We start from the raw sequence: 22,363 nt of genomic DNA, 5'->3' as shown, positions 1-22,363 counted from the left end.
TATCACACATTGTTTTTTTTGTTTCACAAAAAAAATTTTCCATTGAAAATAAATAAATGATCTATTTGTGATATGCACTAACTCTTCAACCTGACAGCACACTTTCAATGAACAGGTCACACGTCATGGTCAGATTTTGTGAAGACTATCAGGGTTCTGCCTGACTGACTATGGCATGTACTGAGAACTGACTTCCAAACAACAAATAGCACTAGAGAATTTACCTTACTACTGTATTCCAGTGGAGTGCATAGCGTGCCGTCATCGTCCATGCTCCCAGCGCTGTCCTGCTGGCTTCGACTTTTACTTCCCTGTAAAAAGTTATAAAATCACATTTCAGGTAGTTTTCATTTTGAGGGAAAGAGACAATAAAACCCCTTGTTTTGGTTCTGTGTGTTAAAACTGAAAAATAGAATTTGAATTTCTATATACGAGGACGAATTCCCAATTTATAGGTTATAAAGAAAAGTCAGCTCAGGAGGTCCATACCATAGATTCTGCAGCCTGACAGAAAGGCTACACCAATCCATAGACAGGACGGCACTCTGAACACAGAAAGGAAATGGTCCATTTGACTTTTTAGAAGTGGAGATGTTGCCCATAGCAACCAATCAGATTCTAGCTATTACCTTCCAGAAGGTCCATTGTCCCCAGTTTTGAAGCTCTGTACAATCTAGTATAACAATGATTCAAACTCCAATCTCAACTCTACACAAACCAAAAACTGAATAATTCACTCATATTTAGGCCTATGGGAGTACATATGTAAAGTACATATTACACAAATGGGTTTGTATGGGAGGTCGGCACTCACTATGTCCACAGTGAGTATATTGACACGATAATGCAGACGTCGGGATCCCGTTACGGGTGTGATGCTACAAAGAGCATTTTTTAACCGTGCGTGCATTTGAGCTTTAAGCATGTCGCTCTAAGTATTTTTACATCAGTGTCGGGATCTCAGCACTGGAATAGAGGTGCACAGCCTGTGAGTTGGGAGCCAAAGTCAGAGAGTCTGTTTTTGGGGACCCCAATGATCATATATGAAATGCATTGTATTTTAAACCACCCATTTTGGGATCTCCGACCAATAGCCTGCTGTCACTTTGGGTGCCCAGAGAAGTTACGCACCAATGAGCTAGAGGTACAGCCACACACCTCCTAATGAGAGGCAGCAGCACAGGAGCTTGCAGGTAAGTTTAAATACATCCTCCTCGACAAAGCTGTAGAAACAGATTCGGTTTCTTTTTTTCTCCACAGTGGAATCCCCAGGCACTGTGGAGCAGATATATATATATATATATATATATATATATACTGCACTCGCCACCCCTAGATTTGGGGTGCAGACCTGCACTCGCCATTCCCAGGACTGGGGTGCAAGGGGCTGTGACCACATTGCTTAAATAAATAAAATCAGAAAACCCAGCACTCACCATGTTTAAACACTCACAATGATGTATAAATAAATAAATAATGGGGGTTTGGTTCATGGATTGATCAATGCATTTAAGCCCGCAGCCCACATCACGGGACTCCACTTTCTGCAGGTCCTACACTATCCGTCACACTGATGGAAGCCTGGTAGCTGCTATCACATAGTTTAGAACTGAAAAAATGTTACCTGGTTTAAAGCTCACCTGCCAGCTAATGGCTTTTAAAGGTAAGGCAGTCACCTGACATAGCTTTATTTATTTATTTATACATCATTGTGAGTGTTTAAACATGGCGAGTGCTGGGTTTTCTGATACATATATATATATATATATATATATATATATATTTTACACATATACATATACACACACTTCTACCAAGCCTCTTATGTCCATTTGTTTTTCATGGTCAAAGGTCACAGCTGAAGAAGTACTGAGAAAGCGAAACACCTACTGACTACAGAACGCCACTCTGGATGCTGCCCAGATTTAGAGCCAATACGCTTCTTTCATTTTACTTTTGGCAGGAATGGCCAGCCAGATGCCAGAATGTGACTGTGCCAGAAATATTCCACCCCTCCGCTCTGTACAGACGCAGGCAGACAAATAAGTCGGATTTCTATATTTAGACTTCAAATCTTTGCAATCAGCCACTAAAGGATCAGCACAATAGGAATAAAATGTAATGTTCCGTTATTTGTGCGCTGTAATATGTGCAAGCCCCTGGTTTATCTCCCAAATGCTGTAATCTGTATTAAAAAATAAAAGTTGCCCACTTTTTTTTCCTGGTCAGAAAATCTCTACTACAAGATCTGCCTAAAAAAAAAAAAAAAAAAAAAAAACACAACATAAATGTGACTGAATTATGCCACAGAGCGGTGTAATCATGTTTAGCAACCTTCTGCTAACAGTGTGACAGTCTCTGTATATCCCCCACTTCCCAGTTCCCCAATCCGCATCGCTCATCCAGCAATCACCAGCTTCTGCAAATTGTAATCACATTATTCACAGACCTCTGCTGGTAGTGTTATTATGATGTGAACAAGCAGGGGATCGTGATGCAGAGAGGGACAGATACTGGTCTCTGCCTGTGGCTGGCAGGGGAGAGGGAAGGGGCACAAGCAAAGATGTTTAGTATATGTAGGAAACAATTGGAGAGTCATGTATTGACCACTTGTGGTCTATAGATACTGCTACATAGGCATTCTGATGGGTCTATTTACTAAGCAGTGTTAGGAGACAGGAGCTGATTGGCTGGCACCTTATCACTTTTCACTCTAACTGCTATCTCACAGGCTGTGTTTGAAAAATGACAGTTAGGAGCTGATTGGCTGGCACCTTATCACTTTATCACTTTTCTAACACTGCTTAGTAAATAGACCCCTTAAGCTGTTGTGAAAGTCCAAGTGATAGGCTGTTGGAATTTGTAGTTCCACAACAGCTGTCGAGGCATAGGTTGCTTAAACAGATCGTATACAATATTTAGGCACAGTTTCTCCAGTCATCATTAAACAATAGCAGGGGATTCACAGACTGCTGAACAGTTCAAACACTATATACATGGGGCAAAGTTACTGTACTAAATGTCGATTTTAAATTGAACTTGATAGATTTAAAATCAATACAAATCAACCAACATCAATGTTGTGTTTTTGGGGATAAATTACACATTTACTAAATATAAAATGTATTTATTTATTTTTTAAAGTATTAGTAAACGTGTGCTTTAGCCCCTGAAACACAAAATTGATGCCGATTGATTTAAAATCGGTCAAAATCAAACTTTAGTAAATAAACCCCATAATCTCTACTTTTTGCCCCATCAGATTTCTCCATTGAAGCACAGTTGGTGTTGGACTAGGTTTTAAGTTTCACAATTGTTCAATATTTTTTTCACAAGTAGAGTGCATTTTGCGAAATAAAAAATATTTTTAAAGTGAAGAAGTGTGCGTGTACCAAGCGGTCATCTCATTTTAGGTATAATAAATAGGAGGTTTTATGAAGCCCCTTGTCTAATGTACAAAACTACTGCTTCAGGGGCTCTATTCATTTCCAGAACCCCACAGTCTACATATTGGGGGAGTCTAAGTAGCGGCTTCTCTGTTACAGTAATAATCAGTCCAAGCGGTTTCTCCTTGTAATTTCACTGGTGCCTGTATGTTACAGAAGCCAATATAAAACCACTTATACCAACATACATCGCCAATAATGAAACTGCATCCGCATGTCTCCCTTCTGTTCTGTCCCTTTCACCCACAATCATTACCTGCTCCTATCAGGCTGCATGTGTTCCCTAATACCCACTGTTTTAGTTAAGCCTACATAGCTCCAGTAAGCTGGTCTACAAGATCTTACACCTGTATCTAACCACTTTCTACACTCAAGCAACGGATAACCCCAGAGCAATTTTGTTGTGTGACTGGATCACTCAGACCCACTAAGCACATTGTAACGTGGCAAACTGGTTAGACCATTTTAACTCATGCACTAAATGTTTATTTTCTCATAGGATTTCAAGATTGCCTCTTAGTAGGTTTCTTAATACTAGAGATGTGAGAGCCCGGATTTCTGAAATCCAAACACACCCCAATTTAGGGGTTCCGAGTAGAACCGGGTCAAGTTTCAGTTTCACTTTTGTGACCCGGTTCGAACAGAGTCCTGGTACGGATCTGTTGCCAGTTCGGAACTCTTATTTAAAAAAACAAACTTCGGTTTTGGATTCTGACATTTTCGCTATTTGATCGACCTTTATCTGAATCCAAAACACTTGTGGTTTTTTACCCCAGCTGTACAGTACTACATGGTATACAGACACTACGTAAATAATGTGTTCTTCAGTAATGGGGTTGTAATGGCAGGTGTTCAGTTCACTGCCTCTGAGAAAAGGGCAATTAGCGCAGAAACGCATTAGCCCATCACCTGCAATACCATGCTTTGTCTGACAGTGGCGCTCTCTCCTGGGAACACCGGAGGGATTCACAAACCTGAAAAGAGGCTTTGCCTAAGCCACAGAGTTGCGTAAGTACTCTATCACAGTCTATTGCTTTTACTTCTCTTTGCATTTAATCATATATATTTCCCATTGGAGAACTTCATTCTGCTGCTCAGGGACTGTACCATAAACGGATATGCCTTGTGCACTATAGACTGTAATTCCCATATTACCTGAGGTTACACAAAGGAACTAGTACTGCATTTATATAAACCTACTCAGTTATAAGCATTTATTCCAATTGCCATTATTTGATTTGTTCTATTTTAGGTTTTTATTTGCTATTTTTATAAATTGTCACCTGCGGTACATTTCGGAAAGTGCAGGTTATCATTTATATCTATCTCTGCCTTAAGATTCGGAGCCCCTTTCCCGTAGGGAAACCATATTGACAAGGTTACTGGATTTCTGCTGACCCTGAAAAATAATGGTCATCCACTCCATCCCTTCCAGTATGCCAACCAGGACCTTTACAGTGTTGTGCTTATACCTGCCACTGACTGAGAACGCTTCTACCTGCCACTGACTGAGAACGCTTCTACCTGCCACTGACTGAGAACGCTTATACCTGCCACTGACTGAGAACGCTTATACCTGCCACTGACTGAGAACGCTTATACCTGCCACTGACTGAGAACGCTTATACCTGCCACTGACTGAGAACGCTTATACCTGCCACTGACTGAGAACGCTTATACCTGCCACTGACTGAGAACGCTTATACCTGCCACTGACTGAGAACGCTTATACCTGCCACTGACTGAGAACGCTTATACCTGCCACTGACTGAGAATGCCACGTGGGATAGGAAGCTAACACCAAAAACTTTGTGCATTTACCATCAGCAGCTTAGGGCTATTACCCGTATCATCGCCAGCATCTTTAGGTGAAATTCTGACTCCTCTTATGATCTCCTACCACCTGCATTTAGATCACATCATCTTCTTAAAGACCAGGCGAATGATGGGTAAGCAGACATAACCATCATTGTACTGTATATAAAAGACTTCAGAAATATACTAGAAACACAAATGAAAACAGTAAGAAATGTGCACAGTTCATGAAGAATCTCACAATGGTGCGTGTTCTATTTCTGGTTGACCCTGGATCTAGTTTCCTTCTGTGCTCAACCCCTACAGACAATCCATACACAGAACATTTATACATATACAACTGGAGGTTACGGGCAATTTAAAAAGTGGTATAAATAATTACCCTTAATAAAATGCTCTCTAGAGATTCGGTTATTGATCTCTTCGCTTTGCTCTTCAGTAGTTCCAGCCTGAACCGGGGGGCACCGCTCTGTAGCACGGTCAGGGAGTTGTCGGTTACCTGAGGAACCTGCACAAAGAAAACATGGCTTGTAGCTCACTCATTTAATAAAATTTCCTGTGCAATATATACAGAATTTTTCCATCATTTATAAACAGTAGAAAAAAAAAATCAACTTACATAAATCGAACTGCCTCCAATACTTTGCTAATGGCCACGAATAGCCTCCTAAACTGTCCTGCTATCTTATCTGTCATTTGTGTGGGGTTCAGGACGATTTCCCTACTCCATCATCCCCACTCTAGGTTGCACACGTCAGAATAGACATTGCCGCGTTACCCGCATTTGCCGTTTCTAATTGACTTTCGCATGTACTGTATGGGGAGTGCACTTCATAGAGATATCCCAGTAAGTAGGAACTACACACTACGGAACTTGTGGCCAATTCAATTGTGTTTTATTAGGGTATAACATTTTTATTTTACAAATACAGAGTGAAAGACTTTGAAATTGTGTAAGTAAGAAAGAAGTCGTTGAAACTTTGCTTATTGAACACATCATACAATACTAAATAAATACATTTTAAAAAAAAGGAACCACACCACTTGTATCAAAAATATAAAATATAACACGTATTCTATTCCAGGGACAGAAAAGGTTTAAAACAGCCAGTTCTCACACAGAAATGATAGCTATGTTCAATCTATCTTCTGCATCTGTAAATAAAAGTATCAAAAAAAAAAAAATTCGATAGCTTGTCAGCGGAAACAAAATATACTGTAATGAATGCTTGGTCTGATATATAAAACAATGGGGCATGTGCAAAGTTCTGTGGCAAGAAAGGGACAAATAAAACACAACTTTAACATACAGTATGTGCGAGGTTTATGGCAGGCTAAAAAACAAAACAAAAACACAACACCTTGATAATAGCGCAGGTATAATGTTAATTTTCATTTACAAATAAAAGAAGCAAACAAAAAAAAAAGTGAAAAATCAACCACAAAAACATTATATATGCATGAGCAATGAATTAGGCACCTATCCGTTTTGGAGATCAATCAGTACTCAACCAATCAGAAGCAGCCAGGTAAGGCAGTCGCCTGCCGTCATTAAGCCTTAGGTACCCGCAAGTTTACAGCTACTGACCATCATATTTGCGCCTCTGCGTGGTGCTTCCACAGTTCACAATTACACTAATATGCCCTTTGTACAGACTTAAGAAGTCACAAGGTGTACGCTTTTATTGTGTTTATGGGGAGGATGCAGAGTACAGGTTTGTTCAATGGCTCCAAAGCCAATGTGATCAAAAACACAAAAACACACTGAAATATGCAGTGCATGTGAATGAAACTCAATTGTGCATCGATTGACGACTTGCTGCTATGGTAACAAAAACAGTTACCAAAAACGATCGGTTGTAAACTAATCTGTCACTCCATGATATACTGCGACTGTGCAATTGCAAAGTGTAATTAAATAAAATCACAAGATTGCAAAGTTGAAAACATTTTAAAATGTGAAAAACCCTATTTAAAATAATAATAATTCATATTATTTATTATTAATGAAACCACAGCCTGTCAACTCCTTGGGGTATATTTACAAAATCGGCATCTTTTGAAAGCTGCAGGTTGACGCTGAAATTTCACGTATAACACCCCCCTGTGACAGATATGGGAGGAGTGATACAGCTCTGTGTGTGATTTGTCCTGTCAGAAATAGGGGCGGAAGGATACAGTGCTTTTTTTTTTTTTCTCTGACGAGAAAAATCACACAAAGAGCGGAGAGAGAGACAGACAGCAGAGAGTGTGGCGATTCCTGTCAATGAGAACAGAGGGTGATATCTCAGCCAGGGTCCCGTTCCAGAATCTGATTGGTTGCTATGGGCAACTTCTCCACTTCTAAAATCTCTCACTTTAGTAAATATACCCCTTAGAGAGAGGGAAGAGCCCCCCTCTCCTCATTATGTTGTGAGGGGAAATAGCACACACAGCAGGGGCAAAGAGTCCATATGGTATATCATAACTACCTACAGTCTAGTAAAAACAGATTGATTCCTCATTACAGAGACACCTGTTGAGCCATCAGGGTAATCGTTATACAATGACACAGGCCTTTAACCTATTGCCTCCTGAAGTAGGACTTTCTCTAAAATCCCAGATTGTAGCTAAATGAAAGCGGATATGCTTTAAAATGAGGACACAAACTGAGACAAAATACGAGATCTCATAACAGATTAGCATACCCTCCAACCAGTGGTGGTTGCAGAGGGGGGGCTGCAGCACAGCCCAATATTCAAATGGGGATCCACAGCCACTGCCAGCGGTGGTGTTGTGTGGCTCCCCTATTTGAATTTTGAACTGCGCTGCAGCCCCTCCTCTGGAGCCGCCATTGCCTCCAACTATACAGTTTCAGCCGGTACAGTTTTTAATGGTATCAGCAAACAGGGGCTGTACCGTTTTGTACCGGGTGGGTACAATCTCTCGATTTCTTTAGCAGCGCTGCTGGGACATAGGACTCCCACAGCGCTGCTGAGTAACGGGCAGGTCTGTCCTCCGCGGTTCTCTGAAGTCTGCACTGACGCAGACGTAATGACGTCATCACCCAGCGATGGAGTACAAAAGGGCAAGGCAGTGTTAGGCGAAGTTTTAAACCAGCCAGTGTAGAGGGAGTCTGTGTTTATACACACAGTATGAACCAGCCAGCGCCAGTGTGTAGTGAAGGAACTTAAGGAAGAGAGTCCAACTACTTGCCAGCAGCAGGCAAGAGAAAAAAGCACAGCTTGTTCATAGGCACTCAAAATAAAAAAAAATAAAAAAACAAAGCCCGCAATGATATATAGAGATGAAATTCAAAGTGAACAGTAACAGTAACCAACCAGCACCAGCTGCCTCCAGTGTACAATACCCGTGGACACACCCCTTAATCTGTGTAATCTGTGGCCACGCCTCTGTACCTTTTTTTTTTTAACTGTGAAATGTTAGAAGGTATAAATTAGTAACAATCTGAATTTAACCCTGCAAAAATAGCAGCCAGTAATGCCAGGGGCCTAGTTCTGTATACAATACATGTAGATGTACTGAAGCCACTGCCTGTAATAAAGACTCCGATTTTTTTTAAACAAACCTCAACAACAAAAAGGAAAAAAAGCAGAAGTAGTAATTCCAATGAGGAGGCTGGACAAACACAAAATTAAGCAACACCTATCCTGATGACAGAGTGTGCAAAACATCACCAGTGTGAATTTATCCAATCCATAATTTTCTAAAATCAATTTGTATGTTTTAGATATTCATTAACCTTTCACTCCACACTTTTCAAGTTGGTTATTGTAGGCATATTAATCTTGCTCAGAAGCATAATGATATAGACTGGGTGAGCAATATTGCTGAAAAACGTCCGGCATTGAAAGTGGTGTCTCCTAACAAACTTAAAATCAAGTCTCCCAATAAAGGTGGAAGCCATAGAAAAGATTATATATATATATTTATTATTAATTTTTTTCAGAGACCACTGAGTATTTGATTATGTACCACAGGTTTTCCAGCCTGTGGCCACCTCACAGTCTACAGTCTTACCTTCAGTATTTTACAGAATTTACTGAGAAAATCAAGGAACATTGTGTTAGCACTTGGCAATGGTTTACTGGTATCAGTCAATGTGGAGTTTATCTACACCTTGCCTATGATGGAAGTGTAGATAGGACAACACTTCAGGGGGTTTCATACAGGGTTGTCTTAACAGCAGTGTGGGCCCTGGGCAAAGCAATGCACTGGGGCCCCTACCCACCCATTCATGGGGAAAAAATGTAAATAGTCAATAAAATGAAACCCTCCTGCATGCCCATCAGACCTCCCACACATGCAGAGAGACTCTGTCTGACTGGTCTGAAGCCGGCGGATAAAGTGAAACTAGGACTGAGGTAAGTACTTGTCACCAGGCCCGTCAAGAGCCGTGGCAGGCCCCGGTAAAAAAGGGGGTGTGGCATAATCGCAGGTGGTGTGGCCACGCCCCCTTAGAGGGAAAAATGTTTTGCAGCGTGCTGGCGAGGGGGGTGCAGTGAGCCCCCTCAGCCCGGCGCATAACCAGTGAGGGGAGAGATCAGCTTGATCGCTCCCCCCACAGGCATAGGAGACTGCTGTGGCTGCTTCTTAGCAGCCGTGAGCAGTCTCCAGGGCAGCCCAGCACACAGCAGCGTGTGCTGGGCTGCTGTGTGATGTAAGAGGGGCGGGGAGCGGTGCCGAGCCCGGGGGGTTAGATCGGGATACAGTGCACCGGCGGCCGGCTTATAAAAATATCACAAATTTACCAACTGGCCGCGGCTGCAGGGGGGCGGATTGGCGGGCCCCTACAAGCTTTGGGCCCTTGGGCAACTGCCCAACAAGCCCAATGGAAGAGATGGCCCTGGTTTCATACACGAACATACAATGGTTGTGGATGGTCTGGAATTCTGTATGTTACAGAGAGGATTACCTACAGTCTAGAGGAGTAGCTACAGTATGTAGCGAATTGAATGGTAATATTGCTGGGGAACAAGTGGCCTCTGCATGGATGTAGTTTATGGCTGCATTGATGACAGGGCCACATTGGGGTCTTCAAATCCATTTTGATGATTTAAAATCAAGCATCACGGTATGTTACTTATCACTACGACAACTTAAGGTGGGTACACCCTTAGACGATAGCTCGCCCGATATATTGCGCACATCGGTAAATGTGTACCCACTAGGTTGGCCCTAGAGCGCTCCAGCGGGGTTGTTCATCGCATCGACGGATCTGCAGTAGATGCTGCTCAATCTTTAAATTTGATGAATGACCCCATGCATTTGGATGCAGCAGGTGAAAGACATATCGTGTGGTCATTAACCAGATTGTGCAGTGCAGAATCTATTCAAATATTAATATAGTGGACAGCTTTATATATGAAGGCCACACAGAGGGGGCGACTCGGAGTCTGCGTATTTTGGCCCAACTGCTACTACCTCTTTACGTTAATGCCGCAACCAATGGGCATCCTATCGCGACACCCACCAGCTGCCTTGCATATCTGCCGATGTGAGTGCACAGATGCACTGACCGTGGGCCGCACAGTCAGTCACTGCACCTATCTATGGCAGGCGCAAAATGTACGAGGGCCCAGGTTCAAAGGTGGACACAGACATTGCTGCGCCTTTTGGTAGTCGTCTGCCTGCGACTTTATGCAAATGCTGTTACAAAGCCCTTCTCTTGTGTACACCCGTGCGTATGACAGACGTCCACTGTCAGCGTCCGCAGATGCTCCAATACAGTCTGGTGCTTCTTTAAACGCCACCATCGGTCGCACCATAGAAACTTGCGCCAACACTATGCGCCTCCAATGTGAATGATTGAGCCACCTCTCAGTCACGCCCAGGACTTTTCCAAGACATTCCCGATACTACGTACCTCGAGCATGCACCGCACAAGTTCTTAGTAATTATCGAGCACACGCAATTGTAAACTCAAACCCGTGAACATCGGCATTGTGTGTGACTCTGAATTAGGCCCAAGATGTCTTATCATGTAAGTACCAATGTAAGGCAGTCTAGATTATGTGCAAACTTTCAAAATAACAACATCAACCTACATAGGCAGCACAATAGAAGAATGATAATTGCCATAAGCATACTACTACAGCTGGTCTCAGAGCAGAGACTTTTATGGATGGACAAAACCTTCACTAGGAAGTCAGTCACTTTATGGCCTCAAATACCATTGGTCTGGAAGTACAAGGAAAACTGCATTTTTATTCATTGGACTTTTTAAGAAGTAAATATTACCCTGTCCCTGACCTGTGTAAGCAAGCATGGTGGCAGAACCCAGTGCAAACACGTTACCTGCTTTGGTTCAGCACTGTGGACATGTTCCCTCTGCTTCTCCTCATACAGACACCTCAGCCGGGAGATAATCAGTTCGTTCTCCCGCTGCTCCGATCGGGGGCGTATTTTCTGAACCAAAACACAAAAACAGACGACAATTCAAATTATATTCTTCATTTTGTAAACATACATCTCCCCCTTAGCATGAAATGTGGAAAGTATCAAAGCTTGGAGAGAGAAAGTACCAACCAAACAGCTCCTGTCACTGTACAGGCTGTGTTTGAAAAATCACAGGAACTGATTGGTTGGTACTTTCTCTCTCCTGAGTTTTTGATACACCCCCTCAATCTTAATATGACCAATAAAGAACATTAACTTTATTTTATTTACTGAAAAGAACATGTCACAGAACTCTATATTGTAGGTGCAATGCACTCATTTAAATGACAAAAACAAGTCAGGGTTTCTAGTTTGGCAGCTGTACCAAGATGGGGGTTGTAGTTGGAACAGTAAATTGAAAGCATCAGTTTATCAATATTCAACTAGATTAAAACCTAGCCGTTATTATGAATCACCAATATCAAAGATAGCTTCCATATAAATGTATAATTTCTCTATTGTACAGTACAATTAATGTGTTTAAAATGAAGTCAGTTCTAAAACGGTTCACATTATGATTAAATACATGATAGCATCCAATGAAGGCAGCTTAGATAGTACTAATGCACAAGTACATGGAGTGTAAGGTCATGTACACACTGGTAGTTTTCCTGCTTCCTTGGTGCTTCTCACCAGTGCAACATAGCTGGAACATCCGGGATTATTGAAATCCATTGGGAACAAGCCAAAAGCACATACAAATGAGTTCAGAATGAATGCAGTATGCCCTATAATCTTAAATCCATAATCCATTCATCTTTCACAGAACACTCCTAAGTGATCAGGGTGGATTCAATGACCCCTATTTGTAATGCCACTTATGCCATGTTCAGCAGTTGGCAAAATACATCTTAGAAAGAATATCCCCATGTGTGCAAAAAAGTACCCTGGTGTACAAGCCATATTTAAGGCTAAAAACCTGGTTGGTAGGGTATAAACCCTTTAGAGATACGCTATAAAGCCAAAGACAGTAGGGATACAAAAATTCAAGAAGCCGTATTATACCCCTTACCACCGCCGTAAAAACCCGGGTTATTGCCATGTCAACCTGGGTCGCGGCTTGGTGGAGAAGGCTCCTATGACAAGATCCTTGGTCGACTGACCGGGCATTTCTTCCCAGGTCTTGAGCATGGTTTTACGCTGGTAAAACCCAGGTAAGGCTCAGTGTAAATGGGTAACCCGGGTAATCCGACCTGGGACCGGTTTACAGCATGGTGATTGGGTAAAATCGGAAGGTGCCTGCGACAGCTGTCATCGGGAAGGGAAAGAGACCTGGAACAGTGTTCCAAATCCCGGGTCAGACCCGGGATTTTGGTGGAAAAGCGGTGTTAAATAACTCACTTATGAATTTCTTAGACATACACAGCTGCGAAAAAGTACAAAGTTCACCATGTATTAGTTTTGGAGATATTCTGCAATCATGAACAAATAAAACTAGCACAACCTCTTGGAAATGTAAAGGGCTAATACGGACTATATAATAAAGAGCAGCATAAAAACAATGGAATTATGAGCTTTCCTGTATACAGCATCACTGGAAATAAACAAACTGAAACAAGGCTGGAGGCAAACCTGATCCACCTTTTAAAGAAAAAAAAAAAAAAAAAAAAAAAAACACACACACACACACACACACACACACACCACAACACCACCACCACTTCTCACAAATCAAATTTTAAGTAGTAAACTAAAATTGTTAGGAGTGTGAGTGAAGAAACCAATTGCGGAGAAAATTATTACAGAGATTGGAGCAAACAAACAGGACATTTTAATTTATTAATTAGTTCTATGTATATAACACCTTATCCATTCATATCAGTTCCTGTGCTTACTATCCACACAAACAGTGCATCCGGAAAGTATTCACAACCCTTCACTTTTTCCACATTTTGTTATGTTACAGCCTTATTCCAAAATGGAATAAATTAATTTTTGTCCTCGAAATTCTACACACAATACCCCATAATGACAAAATGTAATAAAAAGAAAAAAAAAAAAAAACACTTATTTTTGCAAATTTTATTAAAAAAAACCCCAAAAAATAAAGAAATCACATGTACATAAATATTCACGGCCTTTGCCATGAAGCTCAAAATTGAGCTCAGGTGCATTCTGTTTCCACTGATGATCCTTGAGATGTTCCTACAGCTTAATTGGAGTCCACCTGTGGTATATTCAGTTGATTGGACATGATGTTGAAAGGCATACACCTGTCTATATAAGGTCCCACACTTGACAGTGCATGTCAGAGCACAAACCAAGCATGAAGTCCAACGAATTGTCTGTAGACCTATGAGACAGGATTGTCTCGAGGCACAAATCTGGGACCATCAAAGCAACAGATATTTTTCTGTACCCTTCCTCAATGAGCACAGTGGCCTCCATCGTCCGTAAATGGGAAAAAGTTCAGAACCACCAGGACCGTTCCTAAAGTTGGCCGGCCGTCTAAACTGAGCGATCGGGGAGAAGGGCCCTAGTCAGGGAGGTGACCAAGAACCCGATGGTTACTCTATCAGAGCTACAGCATTCCTCTGTGGAGAGAGGAGAACCTTCCAGAAGGACAATCATCTCTTTAACAATCCACCAATCAGGCCTGTATGGTAGAGTGGCCAGACAGAAGCCAGTCCTTAGTAAAAAGCACATGGCAGCCCACCTGGAGTTTGCCAAAATGCACCTGAAGGACCCTCAGACCATGAGAGACAAAGATTGAACTCTTTGGCGTGAATGCCAGGTGTTATGTTTGGAGGAAACCAGGCACCGCTCATCACCAGGCCAATACCATTTCTACAGTGAAGCATGGTGGTGGCAGCATCATGCTGTGGGTATGTTTTTCAGTGGCAGGTACTGGGAGACTAGTCCGGATAGAGGGAAAGATGAATGCAACAATGTACAGAGTCATCCTGGATGAAAACCTGCTCCAGAGTGACCTCAGACTGGGGCGACGGTTCATCTTTCAGCAGGACAACGACCCTAAGCACACAGCCAAGATATCAAAGGAGTGGCTTCAGGACAACTCTGTGAATGTCCTTGAGTGGCCCAGCCAGAGCCCAGACTTGAATCCGATTGAATATCTCTGGAGAGATCTGAAAATGGCTGTGCACCGACGCTTCCCATCCAACCTGATGGAGCTTGAGAGGTGCTGCAAAGAGGAATGGGTGAAAGGTGTGCCAAGCTTGTGGCATCATATTCAAAAAGACTTGAGGCTGTAATTGCTGCCAAAGGTGCATCAACAAAGTATTGAGCAAAGGCTGTGAATACTTATGTACATGTGATTTCTTAGATTTATTTATTTATTTATTTTGCAAAAATAAAAAAAAAAAAACTTTACACGTGGTCATTATGGGGTATTGTGTGTAGAATTTTGAGGACAACAATTAATTTATTCCATTTTGGAATAAGGCTGTAACATAACATAAAATGTGGAAAAAAAGTGAAGCGTTGTGAATACTTTCTGGATGCACTGTAGGGTCCTGGTTGTATATATAACCCATGGCACCAGTGCTGTGAGCCAGTATTGCTAGCCACTGTGCCACCTTGCAGATTCTATCCATCTAGTAGCTGCACCCTAATGATTCAGATATCAAGTGCATGATTCCACAATAGCAGACAACTGATATCACTTACCTGATGTACATGTTTTAAGCATTTAAAAGGCTAAATATATGTATAGTATTGGTACTGAATATATTCACCAATCTTCATACCTTAGCCTAGGCTATGCAACAAGCTACTTACACCAAGATAAAAGTAATGCCGACCTCTGTACTGGCAGAGTAAAGAATAGGATGTACACAACAGTTCAAACTGTGCTCTCAGTCAGAAGAGGTCAGTCTACAAAAAATACACTTCTTAAAAACCAGGGGGGGCGGGGGGGTCAGGAACGCTCAGCCTGAGGAAGTGAGCATTAGAAAGTCACCCCCAGGGCCAAGATGCCTGTAGCCCAGGCCACCAGGATGTCAGGAAGTAGCATCTGTATTCTTCACCGGACACCTCACCCAGTTCTAGCGTAGAAAATGGGCAACCCCAACAAGCAGTAGCTATTAAATAGAATTCTTCCTCTCGTCTAGAACACCGCAAAGCAGCTTCTCCTCCAAGATTCTTACACAACACATCTTTAATTCTACAATATTTCTCCAAGGGCTCCAGTGAGTAGAGACTTGAACCAGATTTATCCTACCCAACAATGTTCACACATGTAGTGGCTGAAAACACTACCGTGAAAACTAGGTAAGCGTTCCATACCATGGCATAGATATTGGCAGCATAACAGAATATAGATGAGTGGGGTTGGGTATGAAATGCAGACAGCCGGGAAGCAGTCTGCCTAAATCCGAACGCCGAAGATCCCGACTGGGGCTAGTTAGTACCATAACCCTCACTTAGTGGTGCCTAAACCTAACTCCCCCTCCCCGCATCCTAAACCTGACCCTCCCAGGGTGGTACCTAACCCTAGCCCTCCCCCCCCCCCCCCCCCCCCCTGCGCAGCTAAGCGCTAACACTGCCCGGCTTACCTGCGTTCGGAAAGCAGTCTGTCTAGATTCCGCTGTCGGATATAGACGTGAGTCAGGATTTCGACGCCTGTCTTTAGTCCCGAGTCAGTATTTAGACGCTGGAATTTAGTCAGACGGCTTCCCGGCTGTCTGCATTTTGACTGTATCCCAGATGGGGATTACATACTTGTATATTCCAGATTCTTGAAAGTAATTGAGAGAGTGACGAAACTTCCAGACAAGCACAACAAATTCCAGTGAACTATTAGCTAAGGTCGCACTTACTGTAGGTCTAACAAGTGACATCAAAATGCACCTGGGACTTTCCGCCCACGGAAACTTTATAAAATGAAAGCACTGGCTCAATCTTTCAGAGTCCATAGGTCCATCAGCAGGAGTCATGCTTAGCTGACAAATCACTTTTACAGCGAGTATGAAAGATAACATCCTATAGGACACTTAGTAACATGCCATTCACAAGGTTTAATTTAATGAAGGGCATGGACAACATGTGAACTATACCATTAGCAACCAATCAGACCTTTCTTTCCCTTGCAGTAAGCTAGTTTGGGCCCAGTATATTTACATGATTTGTATTATGCGAAAAAAATTAAATGTGAAGAGAAGGTTATATTTTACCAGGTTTCCTCATTCAGTATCATAATGGCATTAATGTACAACAGTAACTTTAATGCTGGCCACACTTTGCAACACGGACACAATTTCTGAACTTAAAGAGCTAGTATAGCCCATTCTTTACACTAAAATAAATATATATATATATATATATATATATATATATAAAATCACCTGCTTTGTAAAATTGACCTAAAAACATTATACAAACATACACTTGTACACGCAAAAAAGTTACCACACTTCACAGAACTTGAATTTCACATTACATCTTTATTTGCAATCCAACTCCATGTGAGCTATTGTTCTCTGCTGACCGTAATGTCTCCCTATGAGATTATTGAGTCAGTATGTAGGAAAAGTATAATGAAAGTTTTACATACAGATTTATGAATATTTTAGTAGCATTTTTATCAATGTCAACTTGGCAATTTAGACCAAGTGATTCTTTACCCTGGGCGGGTACATTGCCCAGTCTGCTGCCTCTAAATTAGGCATATACTTGTATGTCCTATTGCTACAGCAAACTCCAACCCCCGTTTTTGTCACTTCCAGGCTTACCTGCACTTCCTCACACACCGAGGCCTGTTCCTGGCTATTTAATGTGGTCATGTGTTTTTGTAATTCAAATTTGGTCTTTGCTGGGGGAAGACCTAAACAGACAGATAGAAACCGTAATAAATATCAGTACTAAAGTGTAAATACAGTCAACAACTATGCAGACATGCATGCATTATATACAAGGAAGATAGATACGTAGATAGATCTAATACAGGTATCAGTGGCGGCCGCAGCTTATTTCATTCCAAGTTCTGTTGTGTTTCAGACTCGGGGGGAGGAGGGGGAAAGGGAGGGGGGTAAAGAGGAAGAAAAAAAATATAAATCAATATTTGGTGTGACCGCCCTTTGCCTTCAAAACAGCATAAATTCTTCTAGGTACACTTGCACACAGTTTTTGAAGGAACTTGGCAGGGAAATTGTTCCAAACGGGACGTAGTTATCAGACCGGCGGACGGGATGCAGCCGGTCTAAATACCGACGGTAGAAACCCAAGACAGGACTTAAGATAGGCGTCGGTATTTTGATGCCTATCTTAATCACCACTCTGGAACGTACACAGACGCCATCCCGAATGAGGCAAGTCCAGGGCGCCTTAGCAGTTAGCCGCGGGGGAGGGTTAGGTCTAGGCACTGGGGGGGGAGGTTAGGGCTAGGCACCCCCCCGGAAGGGTTAGGTTTAGGGTGTGGGAAGGTGGGTTAGGTTTAGCCACACCCGGGAGGACTTGGGGTTAGGCAACACCCTGGCAGTTTTAGAGGTAGGCAGCCCTAAGGGAAGGTTAGGGTAGGAAAGAGAGGAAGGTTACCTCATCAGAATCTCCTCCCGTCAGGCTAAAGAGCTGCCGATGTTCCAATACAATTCCGTTCCAAACATCTTGGAGAACTAACCACAGATCTCCTGTGGATGTAGCTTGCTGAAATCCTTCTGTCTCTTCATGTAATCCTAGACAGACTCGATAATGTTGAGTTCAGGGCTCTGTGGGGGCCATATCATTACATCCAGGACTCCAATTCTTCTTTATGCTGAAGATAGTTCTTAATGGCACTGGCTGCTTGTTTAGGGTTGTTGTCCTGCTGCAGAATAAATGTGGAGCCAATCAGATGCTGGTTTCTGCCAGTCCTGAGCTGAAGGACTGGGGAGCGGTACAATAATGAGTGTCTGCAGGCAACAGTGAAGCATGGTGGAGGTTCCTTGCAAGCTTGGGGCTGCATTTCAGCAAATGGAGTTGGGGATTTGGTCAGAATTAATGGTGTCCTCAATGCTGAGAAATACAGGTAGGTACTTATCCATCATACCATACCATCAGGGAGGCGTCTGATTGGCTCCACATTTATTCTGCAGCAGGACACCGACCGCAAACATACAGCCAATGTCATTAAGAACTATCTTCAGCGTAAAGAAGAACAAGGAGTCCTGGAAGTAATGATATGGCCACCACAGAGCCCTGATCTCAACATCATCGAGTCTGTTTGGGATTACATGAAGAAACAGAAGGATTTGAGCAAGCCTCCATCCACAGAAGATCTGTGGTTAGTTCTACAAGATGTTTGGAACAACCTCCCTGCCGAGTTCCTTCAAAAACTGTGCGCAAGTGTACCTAGAAGAATTTATACTGTTTTGAAGGCAAAGGGAGGGTTACACCAAATATTGATTTGATTTACATTTCTCTTCATTTACTTTGCATTTTGTTAATAGATAAAAATAAACCATTTACACTTCTATTTTTAGAAGCATTCTTACTTTGCAAAAGTTTTAGGCAGGTGTGAAAAAAACCCTGCACAGTACTGTATATATATTCGTTTTTTTTATTTCTTTTCTGTGCGCACTTCCGGTGTGAGGTCCATGAGATAGACCATGTACAGATCTGCCTGGGATTGGGATTACATGGTGGTATGGAACGAACAGGAGCAAAACAGCCCTGATCTGGAACAACTACTCCCATACGTCCAACAATGGAGAAGGCCACTGGGCTGTGATGTGGCCCCTTTCTACTCATTGTGTAATGTAACGAATGCACAGCCATAGAATCACCATTAGTAAAAGTATTTCCCAGCATAGCATCTGTTCATAAAAGTAATGTAGCAGTTAATCCATTCATTTTAACTTTTAAAACACAAATTCTTCCTTTAGCCTAATGTGCACTAGTCACAAAGGATCGTGTTCTTACCTTCTATCTTCTCACAGAGTTTGTGCATGCATTGCATAGGGCACCCGTCGCACAGCGCCATAGGGTTCTTGGTGTTCTGATGCACAGCAGCTGCACTGAAGGCCTGCTTCAGCGTCAGCATGATCTCATCCACCTGTAATAACAGGATTATTTCTAAATCAGACACCACGAAAAAAAAAAAAAAAACCTCACTTCACAATGATAAATTCGGTTACCAAGGAGCCCAGAGGAACACAAGAGCTAAAATGATAAAATATAGTTTATATTTAAGGACACTTGATGTATATGAGCAAGCCAAGTGTCTTCCAACAATGAACGTCAGTTCGTTCAACATGGTCTGCGTAAAGTCGGACAGTTCCAACTCCTCTACCAGTATCAGCCCAGGAATAACTACAATGATGCAGGAACAAAGAGGAGCCCATAAACTGATGGCATACCCCCTGACCTCTACACAAATATAAAATCAAAACATTATTAAACGTTAGACTGGGAATGTGTAATGAGTCACTTAGGACCGTCGGGCTCTGAGCATGCAATCTTAAATTCCGGATTCATATATGACTGATGTACAATACAAAGCTGGGTAATTAGACCCACAATTGTGGAAGTCGAGCAGCTTGTGACCCCTGCCCTGCGGCTTCTGACTTTCCATGATTTGCTTACCAAGTTTTTTGCCATCGTAAACCAGACTTTCATGTATAAAGTGGCCATTGTATGGTCAAGGGTCTACATAGGGGGTATGAGAGTTTTTGGACTAGCATCTGAGGAAAGCTGTCTCGAAGCCAGCAGCAAACAGACGGGCAACTCTTATCTGAACAACTGTTTTTACAAAGCAAAGCCTTTACAGAATAACCACGGTCCCACACATTTATAGAATATTGTGCAATAAAAGAATGTACTCACCAGAGCTTCATTTGTGCACTGAAATACATAGCAAACAAAGTGACAACCTCCATATTGTAAAGGCTCTCTGCAGATGAAGCCAAAGTGATCCGCATGCTGGATTCCCTAGAAAAAAAAAAAAAGCTTGCAATATTAGTACAACATAGTTTGCCATGTGTCTACATATAGACTATGCGATATATTACAATTTAAAACTGTGAATAAGTAACATCGCAAAGTAACAACTCATCAAAACAAGAAACAAACAATTAAAGCAGAAATGCCACATAGGCTTTTTATTTTTCTTCTCTTTACAGTTAAATGCCGTTTTTAGTATGAAGTCCTCATTTTCGTTTAGCAGCCAGCCTTCAAATCATTATCTCATTATCAAAAGCACTGTGGAAGGGCATCCAGTATGGCTGCCAGTTGCACAGACCCAAACTCACAGCATATCACATGTAAGCAGAGGGGTTAGAAGAATCAGGAGCACTTTACATTGCACAAAACTCAGAGGAGCATTCATAAACCTTTCTGCTCATTACATCATGTGCCATATGACTACCATAGCAACCAACTAAATAATTCTAAATAAATAGACTAAAACAACCAAAGGAATATGGAAATATTATAAAATTCTAACCAGGGGCTGGCTGGCAACTTTTAGCCTGGGGGACAAATGCATGCAGGCGGCCCTGGCAGAGGAGTAGCGTGTAGCCAGGGTGCCCGAAGAACGTGCGTTCTACGGCACCCCCCCCCCCCCTCAAGTGTTTCAGGGAGGAGGCGGGTCCATATGGGATTAATGTAAGGTAAAAATAAAGATTAAGGGCAGCCCCCTTTCGTAGTGCCCCCGTGTGCCACAGGAGAGAACACCCTTATGCAGGCCTCCAGTAGTGCCCCCAGTAGTGATCCCCCCCATATGCAGTGCCCCTTGTGCCCCGAGTAGTAAGCCCCTTATATAGTGCCCCCAGTAGTGGTCCCCCCTGTGCAGTGCCCCTTGTGCCCCCAGTAGTAAGCCCCTTATATAGTGCCCCCAATAGTGGTACCCCCTATGCAGTGCCCCTTGTGCCCCCAGTAGTAAGCCCCTTATATAGTGCCCCCAATAGTGGTACCCCCTATGCAGTGCCCCTTATATAGTGCCCCCAGTAGCAGTCCACCCCCCATGCAGTGCCCCCAATAGTGGTAACCCTTATGCAATGCCCCTTAAATAGTGGCCCCAGTTGTAGTCTCTCCCCTATGCAGTACCCCCAGTAATGCCCTTTATATAGAGCCCCCAGCAGTGGTCCCTCGATGCAGTGCCCCCAGTGGTAGTCCCCTCCCCTTGTAGTGCCCCTAGTAGTAGTCCCCCCCTTGTAGTGCCCCCAGTAGTAGTCCCCCCCCCTTTGTAGTGCCCCCAGTAGTAGTAGTCCCCCCCCCTTTGTAGTGCCCCCAGTAGTAGCCCCCCCCATTTGTAGTGCCCCCAGTAGTAGTAGTCCCCCCTTGTAGTTTCCCCAGTAGTAGTAGTCCCCCCTAGTAGTTCCCCCAGTAGTAGATCTCCCCCCCTTGTAGTGCCCCCAGTAGTAGTAGTCGTCCCCCCTTGTAGTGCCCCCAGTAGTAATCCACCCCCCTGGTAGTGCCCCCAGTAGGAATCCACCCCCCTGGTAGTGCCCCCAGTAGTAATCCCCCCCTGGTAGTGCCCCCATTAGTAATCCCCCCCCCTGGTAGTGCACCCAGTAGCCCCCCCCCCAGTAGAGAGAGACTTAATAAAAGAAAAACACTTACCTGAAACTCCTGCTCCTGGTCCCGACGCTTCTACCGGCTCCTCCGGCCGCTTTGCATTATGGGAGAGACGTTGTCATGACGACGTCTCTCCCATTACCCACTGCGGGAGCCGGAAGATGTCTCCCCCAGTGGGAGCAGCAGCAGCAGCCGATGAGAGTCTGACAGACTGT

General features: G+C 43.0%; 1 protein-coding gene across 6 annotated transcripts in view; it reads right to left on the bottom strand.

Annotated features, from left to right (window-relative positions):
* The window catches only part of TBC1D1 (TBC1 domain family member 1), a 257,909-nt gene that overhangs the window by 87,451 nt on the left and 148,095 nt on the right, over positions 1-22,363 (bottom strand). For all 6 annotated transcript variants that reach the window (XM_088482972.1, XM_088482973.1, XM_088482974.1 and 3 more), the window contains 6 exons: positions 20,457-20,561; positions 19,554-19,686; positions 17,390-17,481; positions 11,559-11,669; positions 5,644-5,769; positions 225-311 (listed from right to left, as the gene is read on the bottom strand). In XM_088482972.1, the coding sequence (XP_088339098.1) occupies positions 225-311; positions 5,644-5,769; positions 11,559-11,669; positions 17,390-17,481; positions 19,554-19,686; positions 20,457-20,561 (654 nt within the window). The remainder of the gene's footprint in view (positions 1-224; positions 312-5,643; positions 5,770-11,558; positions 11,670-17,389; positions 17,482-19,553; positions 19,687-20,456; positions 20,562-22,363) is intronic.

This window comes from Taudactylus pleione, unplaced genomic scaffold (assembly GCF_031769625.1).
Source record: "Taudactylus pleione unplaced genomic scaffold, aTauple2 ptg000302l, whole genome shotgun sequence".
NCBI classification, from domain to species: Eukaryota; Metazoa; Chordata; class Amphibia; order Anura; family Myobatrachidae; genus Taudactylus; species Taudactylus pleione.
The sequence above is the reverse complement of the archived record's forward strand: the minus strand, read 5'-3'. Positions and strand labels throughout refer to the sequence as shown.